Source organism: Sciurus vulgaris (assembly GCF_902686455.1).
Source record: "Sciurus vulgaris genome assembly, chromosome: 8".
NCBI lineage: Eukaryota > Metazoa > Chordata > Mammalia > Rodentia > Sciuridae > Sciurus > Sciurus vulgaris.
This window is the reverse complement of record NC_136468.1, coordinates 102,434,526-102,447,594: the sequence shown is the minus strand read 5'-3', so window position 1 is coordinate 102,447,594 and position 13,069 is coordinate 102,434,526. Positions and strand designations below refer to the sequence as shown.

The following is a 13,069-nucleotide window of genomic DNA, read 5'->3' as shown; positions in this document are numbered from 1 at the left end:
AGCCCACAAAAATTCTTGGATCCCTTTCTAACAGGTCATCCTCTGAAGAACAAAGACCTGGCACCCACTGCAGCCACCTAGAACCCTCCTGGGCAGCTGGACTTCTCATTGCCCCAGAGGTCCTGCTTCCTAAGGCAGACAAAGCGAAACTGGACACTCAGGGTCTGAGGCTGGCAAAAGTTTCAGTCCCACGTTGGACCTGCGGGATGTAGGCATGCCTGCCAGAAAAGTCTCACTTGCAGAATCAGTCATAAGCTGCTGCTGACAGTTTGCCGACCCCCTGCATCTCCCTTTAACAGGCTCATTTGCTGCTTCATCCTTCCATGTGTAATTTGGACCCTCATTCATAGGCAATTTTGTCTTGCAAATATCCCATCATGGGTGTGTAGCTTGCAAAGTTTCCATGGAGGAGAGAGAGGTTTCACTTTGGGGGAGACCTAATTGATGACTTTTTTTCTTCTTCTTCTTTTTTTTTTTTTTTCTCCTTAAAGTAGTTTCTAGAGTCTTTTCATTTTTCTTCTTTCTTTAGAGGATGAAAGTCCTGGACAGATCTATCACCGAGAGAGAAGAAACGCCATCACTATGCAGCCACAGAGTGTGCAGGGGCTCAGCAAAATCAGCGAGGAGCCTTCGACGTCTAGTGACGAGAGGGCCTCGTTGATCAAGAAGGAGATCCATGGATCTCTACCACACTTGGCGGAGCCCTCGGTACCTTACCGCGGGACTGTGTTTGCCATGGACCCCAGGAATGGTTACATGGAGCCCCACTACCGTAAGTACTTCCTGCTGGTCGGCACTTGTTTCAGAAGCCATTGGAGGGGAAGGCTGTGTGTGTGTGTGTGTGTGTGTGTGTGTGTGTGTGTCTCGCGAACGAGCATATGCCTACACTATATGAATTGTTGGTCTATATAAGTTATAAAAATGTTTAATTTTCTTTCCATGCCCCACTCCCCACTTTTTCCTGTCTATTATTCTTCTTAATGACATTTTCCTTCATGTCTAAGCAATTTTAGGCCTTTTGAGGCGGCCTTCAGGAAGATGGTCCATTAGTGACGAATCCATATGGGCTTTTCCTGGGTACTGGAACCAGATTTGCTCCATGCAAGGAGACGCTGCAGGAGAAAAATTGGTTGTTGGTAGGCAATTATTAAAGCAGGCTGCATTAGGAGATGTCTTTAATGGCAGCTGTTCCCATTTTTAATGATTTTTGATTTAATGATTTTGGCCGTTCCTATGTTTAATGGTTTATTAAAACAAACCTCTTTTAACAAATCAGTGCCAAATTCATTAATATGGAAGATTTTTCATGAGTCCTTCTCTTCTCTGTAACCAGCATGCCAGAGACATGGGGAACTCTTTTTCTTAACACTAAGAAAGTTTAAAAAATTGACTAGCACTCTGAACACAAGTATATGATGGCTTTCTCCAAAGGTAGAATATAAAGAAAAATATATAGGGGTCAAATTTATTTCTGACCTGTTTCTAGTTAAAAAAGTACAATTTGGTTGTGGAGTAATGAAGTTCATATTGAGGTGCCAAAGCTCACAGCTCTTGATTACAGATTTATCACCTTGCCGGGATACAGACTTGCCATTTAACCTTCTCGGCTCCAGTTCCAGATGATCCATTGAGCTCCAGAGAGGGGGGACTGGTTTGCGTTTCCCTTTTTCCACATCATTCAGAAATTTTAGTGTTTTAAGGCAAAAGGTCATTAGCCAGATGACTGATTAGTGAGGACAGCTGATTAGTGCATGTTTTTTTGCTCAAGAAAGTGCCCAGGATAAAAGCTAATTTCATCCCTTCATTAGTTGGCTTGCAGCGAAGGGGAATGCTCACTCCTCAGATCAAAGGGCTTCGAAACAACCTGAAGTCTCAGCCACTGCCTTCCGCCCCCTACCAGATTATATTGTTGGGAAAGATGGAAGATGCATTATTTTTTAAATGAAAAGGGCATTTTTAAAGAAGTGATCAGAAGCATGGAGAGAAAAGTCTTACAGATTCTTTAAGCTTTTAAAAAAAGTCTCCCACTTTTGTGTTTAAAAAGCGTTTCTCAGTCCTGTTGCTGCAGAGATTGTTTCTAGAGATTCAGAAATAAGAAATAGATGTATTGGACAAGTGCCTTTCTTTCCCTAATTCAAGGTTTATTTTGTTCTCATTTCTTTTAGCAATGAAGATTTTAAAACAATGTTGGTAGGAGTTTTCTCTGAGCACATACTGAAGTTTTTGACATTGCTATTATTTGTAAATCTTTTATATACCATGCATGAAGAAAACATACCGGCTTCCTACATATGTCCTACCTGTGTTTATATACCCTACCCCACTACTAAGCCTTCTTTTTCCCAGATCAAGTCTAAAAGTTTGCCCACAAGCTCCCCACATTGTCTCTGTCCTTATGTGTGAACACAAACTTTTCCCATCACATAGTGATGTTTTGTTTTCTTTTCCAGATGCCCACTAATTAGTGAGGTATTTAATTAGTCAGGACAGCTGATGAGTACTTTGGGCTGATGGTAGTGGGCAGAGGACCGTTAGCTTTCTCTGTGCCCTTCAACTTGCTGCTTGTTCTTGGTTGGTTTGTTTCAACGGTTGCCCCATTCACCCTCTACCGGTCGTTGGAGGGGCTGGCTCTCTCCACACTTGGGACCCTCGTCCTCTCTCGGTGGTCTGTGTGTCACCCATCTCCTGGACCTGCAATGTGATAGTAGCTAACCCTGGGCACTGGTGAGCTTGCAAGTGGGATTTGGATTCATTCATTGTCCCTGTTTTGAGGCCACAGCACCCATAAGTTGGTAATTCTTCAGCTATTCCTTCTGTATTATTCAAAGCAGAATTAATATTGTATAATAACACATAAACTATATAAGTTGTTTGTAATTAAATGGCAAATGCAATTTTGATTGCTATCCCAATATGTCCCCTAAATTGGTCATAAAAGATCATTGCCTAGTTAATATGGACAGGGAGTCCTAGAGCTTGCACAGATTGACCCAGCACTCAGGGAATTTGGGTTCAAGTTCCAGCTATCCATTGCTAGCTTTGAGACCTTGACCAAGTACATTGACTTAAGAATCATTTTTTTTTGTTCTCGAATAGGGGAATAATGTGATTGCTTGTACCATGGTGTTCTTGTGTAGACTGAACAATGTAAATGAAGTATTTAGTAAAACCTCTGGCACATAGTTCCTCAAAAATATTATGTTCTCTTCTTCCTTCTACTACTTCTCTTCTTCCATCATTTCTTCTCTTCCTCTGCCACCACCATCACCATCATCATGTCATTTGTTCACACACCAAACCAAGTGGGTTTTGAGAGTGTTGCAGTGAAGCTCAGTGTAGACTGACTTGTTTTCTGCCAGACCTGTTCTGGAAGCACTGATTAGAAAATTAATAGATTGTAAATCTGAGAAAAAGAGCTGGCCTGCTTAAAACTCTGTGCTGTGACTTCCTCAAAGGTAATCCTTTCCCACTGAACCCGTGGATTGGCTTTAATTTTCTGTTAAGTGAAGACGTTGTAAAGCTTTATCTATATTTGAGAAGCCTTAACATTTTAAATTCTTGGGAGAAAGTATTTTATGACACAAACACAAACATCATACAGAAGAATTAAAAGATACAGTATTATTTATTCATATTAAATAATTTAAAGACATCCTAAACTAAGACAGTATATGATTTGATTTCCCAGACCCCTGTTGGGTTATTGACTCTTCTACCACCATCATCATGAGTATTTTTAGGAACTTTATAATAAAATCTATCTTTCTCACATGGATTTAATTATCCAGGCAAAGCTAATGACTAATGTGAACTGAGGTGATAAATTTTCTAAGAATTTTATTTTTTAATTGTACCCTCTTTTTAAAAGAAGACATACAGTTTTTTTTTTTTTTTTTTTTTTTTTTTCTTTTTTTCTTTTTGGCACTAGGGATTGAGGAGATACTTAACCATTGAGCACATTCCCAGCCCTTTTATGTATTTTCTTTAGAGACAGGGTCTCACTGAGTTGCTTAGTGCCTTCCTAGGTTGCTGAGGCTGGCCTTGAACTCGTGATCCTCCTGCCCTCAGTGTCCGGAGCCACTGGTATTACAGATGTGCGCCACTGCACCTAGCTAGACATAGTTTTGATCACCTTTGTATATCTTGCAAGTGAAGTCTGTCTCTGTCTAGCAGCACTGTCCATTATACAAGTGCACTGCAGACCTTCAGTAGCCCAAGGTCTGGAAACATCTTTGTAGGCCATTCCCCTTCCCCTTGAGTTGTTTGCCAGCTTTACAGGGTAGTTGGAGAGAAAAACCTCTGCCAGTCCAGTGCAGCTGGCTATGTGAATACGCACAGTAATTCCTTCATTTCTCTGTGGTTGGAAAAATGTAGACTTCTCAAGATGCTTAATTTGTGCTTCTATATATACTAACTTTGTATTTCTAAAGTGTGGGTAGGCTTCCTGTAAGGCCGGAAAAGGGGAAAAAAATCTTTCTTTTCCTCCCCTTCAAAAGGACATCTGTAAAATTTTTATTGCACAAGATTTTATTATACTTGGGTATGCAATGCTGCAGCTTCACAAATTGCACTGAGGCAGAATTCAAAGTATTTTAGGTTTTGTGAATTTGACTTAAGAAAAGAAAAACAACAACAACAAAAGAAAACCCAGGGATAAGCGGGCACTTCAAACATTCACAACATATGTTTGGAATAAAATCCTCCTGGGGGGTATAGGGATTTTTTCATGAAGGGAAGCTGTGGCTGGGCTGTATATCAATACAAGAAGGTAGACGTGCTAGCTGCATGGCTCAGACCTGGTGTGGTGCTGACAGGCCCTCAGCTATAGGCTCACTAGTGCTTTATAATTTGGGAGCCTATGAGCGGGTCTGGATTGGGGGCTCCGGTTTGCTTCTACTGAAGTCAGGGTAAGAGTTCCCATCTCCTGCCCAAAGATTTCTCAGCAGTGTTTTCTGCCCCTACTCCATCTCTTGCCAGATATTTCAAACCACCCTCACCCCTGCTTCCATTTACTGCTGTGCATTTATTGTTTTATAAACTTGCAAAGGCAGGTGACATAATAGTTCAAGCATTCCTCTACCCTGACCAACACTTAACTTTTATTCTCTTCCCTTTTACAGAAAACATGTGTTTCATTGTCTTCCCTCTTACTGTGAAGTCTAGTTTTTCAGGGATCTGTGTGCAAAGTATTTTCAGATTCACTAACTGCGTCTTAGAGGTCCTCTGCTGGTTTTGCTAAAGGGGGCAGGGCAGAAAAACGCCTTCTTTCCCAAAAGTTCAGGTCTCATTTACAGTTTTATAGTTGTGTGAAGACTGCTTTTCTTCTGCCCCCAACTGCTCCCAAGCAGTAATTCCTCATGGAAAATATGATTCATTCCTCCATGCAAATGCTTTGATTGAAAACACACCACTGGTATTCTTCCTTATGTTCCCCAGCTCAAATGACAGAACTATTAGTTGCTAATTAGCAAAACCTGAGGAATTAGCTTAAAGAAAAGAAACTGAATTTTTAATTGGCTTGCATTTATTTTCGGCAGAAAGCTGTCGTGCTGAGATTCTTGTGTGCTTAAAAAAAAGAATGCACATAAGATTTTTTTTCCCCTACCTGTCTTTCTTTATATTAGGTGACTTTCCACATCCCTTAGAAATACATCTTTTGAGTCAGTGGAAAAGGATGTGTAGTTTACATATTTAATAGGTGCACCTGCTCACATTTCTCTTACCATCCCAGTGTTGTCTTGAGACTATGAGAGACAAAAAATGCCTACAAGGCACAAATGAATGGTTGGGTGTTGACCAGACTGCAAAGGAAGTGACAGTTCCCTGAGTACACAGTTCCATTCTCATCCAGATTGTTTTTATCTCTTTCAAGAACATCTCATGAGCCAATCAGGATTTTTCCCCCCTTGAATATTAGATTGTTAAACTAGAAAGACTGACACTGGTTTGTACTCTGGGGGCTCTGCTGAGTATCTTGCTTCTTAGCTGCTAGTCTTGAGTTGAAGGGGATTGCTGGAGAGAGGAGATCCAGTCTCAGAACTTGTGCATAACTGTTATTTGTGAGCTTAAGAATAGTTCCCTGCTTATTCTTGTCTTTCTCTTAGAAGTTCAGTATGATGACCTAGCTTTTCTTCAAAAGCCTAGAGTTAATGTTTTAAGACTAGAAACGATGAACTACTTCTATAGACTTTTAAAGAGCCACATTGCAAGATAACTTTGAATAAAGCAGTAAAAATGGAGGGATAATGCTCAGAAACCCGGATTTGAACTCTGGCTGATGAATCTTGACTTGTCTTGAGCCTGACGTGACTGTAATTCTATATTATTTCAGTCTTGGGTGATTGTGATAGAAAGTGGGAACAAAATCAATCACTGGGAAAAAAAAAAAAAGAACTGTAGCATTTGAAAAATTAGTTATTGATTTTTATCCATGAATTTTGGGGATAAGTTTATTAGAAGGGACTGGGAGAAGCATGAAGACCACCGAGGTAAGGAAAAGAAAGGCCAAAGGAGATCCTGTGTTCCAGAAAGTCCCTTAGGCCTCTTCCATGGCCTTGTCCTCATAGTTCTCTGCCCTCTTTGCAGGCAGGTCTACCTTCCTCTGGCCCACTCTTCTGGTGCTGTCCTTGTCCCTGTTGCTCTACTCACAGGTTGTTTCTCCCGGACCAGTTCTTTACTTTTATCCTTGCCTTCAAGTTCTACCTATTCTAAAGACCTTGCTCCTTTGAAAATCTTCTTCAAGTACCATCCTACCAGGATGTGTTTCTACCCTGGACACTGATGAGTTGTGCTCTAGTTGTCTGCAATCACATCTCTGCTACTTCCCTGTGTTGTCCTTTTACAATGGTCAGATCTTCTTTAGAATATCCTGTTTAGTCCAAGGGCTGTACTTGACTTTTATTTCTACGAGAATTCCCAGGGCAGCCTGGGAAGATTCTTGCATGCTCCCATAGGGCAGAGAAGTTAGGAGATGTTGGGTTGCTTGATCATCTGCCCTATCGGAGATGAAGTTTAGATACTTTATAATAAAATCTATCTATCTCACATGGATTTAATTGTTTGTTGTTCTCAGCTTCTCTACCAAAGGTGGTTCCTCAGCAATCAGAAGAGATGTAGATGCTTCTGCAGCTATTTCGTAATTAGTCATTGTTTGCAAACTCTGATCTAAATACAGTCATCCAGTCCTTTCTGAGGCCAGGTATAAACTATGATCGATATATTCAAAATACTTAGAAATGTACATTTTTGAATCAGTAAAAGTATTTGCTTCTATATACATATGGCACCTTTAAAGTTGCTAGGGTACTCATGAGAGATGTATTATGGCCCTTTGGAATAAATGTCAGATTATTCATAGGATATAATGGATGAGGACCCTCTTCCAATACAGTGGGATTAACACAGGAGAATGGCCTCTTGTGTGTGACATGGCATCCATCTCAAATGGGACAGGTTGCTATTTTTCCTGCAGTTGAGGAGAACATGATGTTTGTTTGCCTTTTATTGAAGTTCAGTGGTTTGCTTTATCTTCAATAACCTCTAGGCAGTTCAGGATTTTGATAACATCTTCCCAACTTGTTAGTGTCCCTGCATGTGTGTAGTTCATGTTAATGGGAACCCCGATCTTCAACTGAACTTTGAATCATGCATCCAGTGGTTTAAAGGTTCCATGTAATTATTATTTTTTTTCTAACTTTGCACTCATCCAAATGTCACATTTTAAAGAGCTGCTCATGGTTTCTTGTCCTCTCTCCCTTTTTTCCTTCCTTCTTTTACTCCTTCTTAGAGTAGAGCATGCTAAACATGGTATCTCTTGCCATTTCATATCCATCTGCTAACGGCTTCCCCTCCCTGTTTCCTAATAGAGGCAACATTATCCTTGGCCCTCCTCCTTTTTCTTGTATAATTAAAGAATGTTACCTTTGATGTCTCTTGAAAGCTGCATCTCCCATCCTGCTTTAGCTTTCTTGATCTTGTATCTATAAATTTGTGCCGTGTCTTCATTCTTCTGAGTGAAAGGGCTTGATTTTCTCTCTTTGTGCCTTTCACAGTTTGGATTAATATAGAGTAACCAATCTGGCCTTTTATTGCTCTTCTGTTTCTATGTTCTGATGTAGTTTGAATTCTCATAGTGCTCTTTGAAAAGTAGCCAAATTCCTCAATTATTTAAACTTGGGGTCTCTGCCTTGGTCTGTTTTAAAATGAATTGTTTATATCTTCCTAATATGGCCTGTTTATTTTGGAGAAGCTGGGTTTCTAGTTGGCCTCCATTCAATAAGTTTCTTCTTTTTAGAATACATTGAAGAATGCATTTGATTCACCTTTCTTTTTTTAGGGGGGCGGTTCTTCCTGTCACTCATTTGTTGAGTGATCATGTGCTTATCAGTTGCCTAAGTGTCCACCAGTGCTGAACAAAGTGGACAAGTTCCTGCTTCTCTGTCCTCTGGGGATGTGGAGACAAGCAGAGAAGTTCAGACAGAAAGTCAACATAAAGCATGTTGGAAAAGGCAGAATGTGCTGTCCTTTGGCAGTAGGTTGGAGACATAGGGGCCCCAGACTGGATACTCCAAGAGGCTTCCTGGAGGAGGTGACATTTGAACTAAGTCCTATGGTAAAGAGGCGAGGACAGAGGAATCTAGGTAGACAGGAACATCTGTGAGGAGGCCACAAGAAGACATGATACCTCTAAGAATCTTAGAGGAAGGTTTGGGCTTTGGAGGGGAGTGCGGGAGATGACGACAGAGATGCCCCAAAAGGTGTCCTTGGCAAGCAGCTTGTTCCTCTTCAACAGGGTGATTCCCAAGACTAATCCCATGGTTTTTGGAATGTTTAAAACGATGTTCGAGTAACTCAGTTTTCCATTACGCATCCAGTTTCTCTGTTGCAGAGAGTTTAATTCATCTCCACCTCCAGATTTGCCAATGTGCGATTCCTCCTGCAGGGCTTCCCTGCTGGACTTCCCTGGCTGCCTGCTGTTTCACTGGCCCTGGTCTGTGTGCTCTTGCACCCTTTGTGTAAGTGTGTCATATTTCCCTTGAAGACAACAAAATCCATCTGTGCTGGTTCTCCAGTTGCTGAGCTGTTCTGTACTAGATAATGCCAGGAACCACAACTTCTTTATCACAAACAACAAATCCTAAATATGAGAAGTAAAGGGGTCTTAAGAGTGTTCTGTACCAAGACGTGTTAACTTCAGAATAGAATGTTCACAATGGAAAAAAACACAGACCCTTGAGTTTTATTTTATTAGAAAACTCCCACATCCCCTCACATCGTTGGAGCTGGAGAAATTGTGCAAGGGGCCTCCGGTGAAGCTGGAGATGGGGGCCAGACATAACAGAGACATTCAGCTGGGAAATCCAGTAGCTAAAACCTCCAGGGAGAAATGAGAACAAAGGCTTTCATTACTGGAAAGAGCCTGCAAGAGCCTGCAATCTGCCTGGCCTGAAAGAGTCTTGAGGGAGATGCTGGGACCCTGGAGGAGGAGACGGTGGCCCTCTCCATGGGGGGCTTCAGGCCTAATCAGGGGACATTGTGCAGGTCAGAAGGAGTCCACTCAGGAAGCTGGGTGTTTACCTCATCCACTGGAGGGATCCAAATCTGCATCCTGATTGTGCTTCTGACTTGAGAGTGGAATGAAAGAAGGCGCCTGTTTCCTGGGTAATTTATAGAGGAGCAGAGAAGTACACGCAAAAGGTGCTGAGAAACAAACATCACCTCTTCTTTTGGTTTGTCTTCATGGAACAAGACTGCTTTCAAGTTGGGCAGAATTTCAATACTCTGCTCCCTTGCCCCTGTTTTTGCCTTCTATAGAGAATGACATCCCCCCTCCCTCACTCCCCAGGGGGTAGGAGAGGGTGGCACAGTATGGTGGGTTTTCTGTGGCCTGGTTCCCTGGCAGAGGGCCTGCCATCCTCTCAACTCAGCTTCCATGATCCCACCTTGCACCTCTTTAGCCCACTCCCATCCTGAAATTCCCCTTCTGACCACAAAATTTCCTCTCAGGTCGTTACAGGTTGTCAGCTCTTCCTTTGGTCTCCAGACCTTTGCAAATATTCTTCTCTACCTAGATCCACTTACTTCCTCCTCCAGGAAGCCATCTGAACTGACCAAGTGGGTTGACCCATTTTTTTTATCCAATGTGCAGTTTACTTCTATTTTTAATGTATGTATGTGTATACCTGGGAATATATTTTCATACAGCCTCTGTCTTCTGTCATGAATAATGTGTTGAATATAGTGTATGTTCATCATTTTGCCACAAATTGGTTGTAGAGGGACAGTTGGTGAACACTTGGAAGCACCTGAGTGATCGTTGCTGTGACCTGCTGCAAGTCTCATTCCGTGGGTTACATGGTGCCTGATATTTATTCTCATTTCAAAAACTCCTTGCATTTTTGGAAAGCCTGCTCTGACTCAGATGCTATTCTAAATCTGGAGGGGGCCATTGTTTTCCAAGACAAATCTGTTCCTTTTTCTCAAAGCCGACATTCTGGCTGGAGGAGACACAACACCTAGGTAAAGACTGCAACAAGGAAATAGCAGCTGGTGTCCTGAGGAGGAGGTAGCAGGTGGTATGCTAGGGAGAGACCCAGGTGGAGGGATGGACCTTTGATTGAGTGGGAGGGTCAGGGAGAGCTTGCTAGAAAGTTTCTTTTCAGCTACCACGAAGCCAGCATGGGAAGATTGAGGTGATAGTTCTGGGAGCAGAGAAGCGACAGTGTGGACCTAGGTAGGAGGAATAGTAAGGGAAATGGATGGGGGATTCTGTGGACCTATGGGGAGCCAAGGGAGGGAGTGGGGTGATTTGATTTTTGTGTTAGGACTATCCCTCGGGCTTCTTTGTGGTGATTCTCATGAAAGGGTGGAATGTAGAATAGAGGGGACTTGGCAGACTGTCACAGTGGCCTGGCTGCCACTGGACTATAGCCAGAAGACATTGAATCCTCTTTCTGTACTACATTTGATGCCATGGGCTTTGCTCTTGAGCTCATTAAATCCTCACAACAATTTTCTGAGAGATTGTCCCGATTTTTCTCTTTGACATTTGAACAAACTGAGGCCCAACTAGGCTAAAGAAGCTGCCCATTTTTATAAGATTTAGAAGCAACTGAATCAGGCATTTTGGCTCTAGAGCTCAGACTCTCTACTCATACTTCATAACTGATAAGATTTCAGAATGATAGACCAGACCCATGCAAGGGTCTGGGCAGGGGGACAGTGGTTTGTGTTGAGGCCTGTGAGAAGAGCTTCAAAGCTCTGTCCCAGAGCCCAGGTGGTGGTGTTGCCAGTGGGTGATGGGTAGGGGCTTGGAGTATGGGTGTGTGAAGAAGGGGAGCAGGCTCTGGGTGTTGTTCACTAGTATTCCAGTACTGGGGAAATATGTAATAGTCCTTACCACCTTGTGTGTTGCTGTGTGGGAGAGGATGAGAAATTTCTGTTTCATTGATACTTTCCTAAAAGAATTAGAAGTTACCTTTATTTTAATTGTTGGAGGCTTTTGGGTCCCCTCTGTGCCCCCATTTGGGGGTATAAATGTTGGGAAGCAGTAGCAGTCACAACAGACCCACAGATGGGACACTTCCTGTGTGCCATGCACTGGACTGAGGACCTTGTGGCATGATCTCCTTTAATTCTCATAAAAACTCGTTGTATTACTCAGTTTTTTCCAAAAGCTGTGACCAAAATACCTGGCAAGAACAACAAAGAGAATAAAAGTTTATTTTGGGCTCATGGTTTCAGAGGTTCAGTAGATGGTTGATTGACTCCATTGCTCTGGGCCTGAGGTGAAGCAGCACATTAAGGTGGAAGGGCACGGTGGAGGAAAGCTGTTCAGTTCAAGGCAGCTGAGAAGTAGAATGGGCAACAGAGTCACCAGAGACAAAATATAAACCCCAAAGGCATGCCCCCAGAGACCTACTTCCTCCAGCCATGCCTTACTTGCTTACAGTTACCATCCAGTAGAGTAATCCTTTCACATTAATAGTCCAACAATGGCTTGGTCCATTGATTAGGTTAGAGCTCTCATGATCTGATCATTTCATCTCTAACATTCCTGCATCTTCTCACACATGAGCCTTCAGGGAACACCTCCTAGCCAAACCATAACACCAGTGTAGCACTTGAATGAGCTGAGATTTAGAGAGATCATGTGACCTGAGCATGGTATTAATTTGAGTCTGGACTTCAGATCTCAGGTTTGGAATGAGGAAGGGAGGTTCTGGGTGCATCACTTTTCAGCCTGGCTGGTTAAACTTTTGCCTTCCCTACTGTGTTCCTGTTGTCCCCACTCTACTTTTGAGGATGCAGTAACTTTTAGTCTGAAGGCTCTTTGGATTAAAAAAAAAAAAAAAAAGTCTCTATTTATTGTGTATGTGAACTCTTAATTCTACAGAGCAGCCAGTCGAAGGACTTAGGACTCTCCCATGTCAACAGGTAATATTGGTAGATGGCCCTCCCTATGCTTTTCTGGGGCTAGCACCACCATCTGCAGAGCACACTGCAAGATCTGTCCCTTGCAAAGGGAATGATTCTGCAAGAGTACAAACCACCCTGCTCCACCCAGAGGGGGGGAATGACCCCTTTGTTTCTAAATATACTTGGAAATGTTGACATCAGAGGAAGAGATAGTCAGAGAAAGAACACAAGTCTTCCTACAAAGGCATCTTGGTGTCCAGTAGCCCCACTAATATGGACAGTTCATCGTTTCACGACTTTGGTGTCTCTGATAAACTGAAAGAATCTTAAGCATGATTAAGGGACTAGTGGAATGATTTATGAGAAAAGATGAAAAGGACTGAATATGGCTAACAGGGCCAGTGCAGGCTAACGACGGACCCGGCAACTCTCAACCAATAAGACTAAGGGGAGACGAGACTGACACCAAAGAGCCCTGAATAGAAGATCTATGCAGATGATCAAGGAGACCAGGGGAATCCCTTTCTGATGCAGAGAACTGCAGGTAGGATTGACGGTTGCTTTAAAGACAAATGTGAGATATCAGCCCCTATATCTGTATGAAGTTATGTTTCAGGGGATTTGATTTGACCCAAGATATATCTGGATCCAT

At 42.4% G+C, this 13,069-nt stretch overlaps 1 protein-coding gene across 4 annotated transcripts in view; it reads left to right on the top strand.

The window, feature by feature from the left end:
* The window catches only part of GLI3 (GLI family zinc finger 3), a 274,948-nt gene that overhangs the window by 88,902 nt on the left and 172,977 nt on the right, over window positions 1–13,069 (top strand). For all 4 annotated transcript variants that reach the window (XM_079149884.1, XM_079149883.1, XM_079149885.1 and 1 more), the window contains exon 3: window positions 530–772. In XM_079149884.1, coding sequence (XP_079006010.1) covers window positions 530–772 — 243 coding nt within the window. The remainder of the gene's footprint in view (window positions 1–529; window positions 773–13,069) is intronic.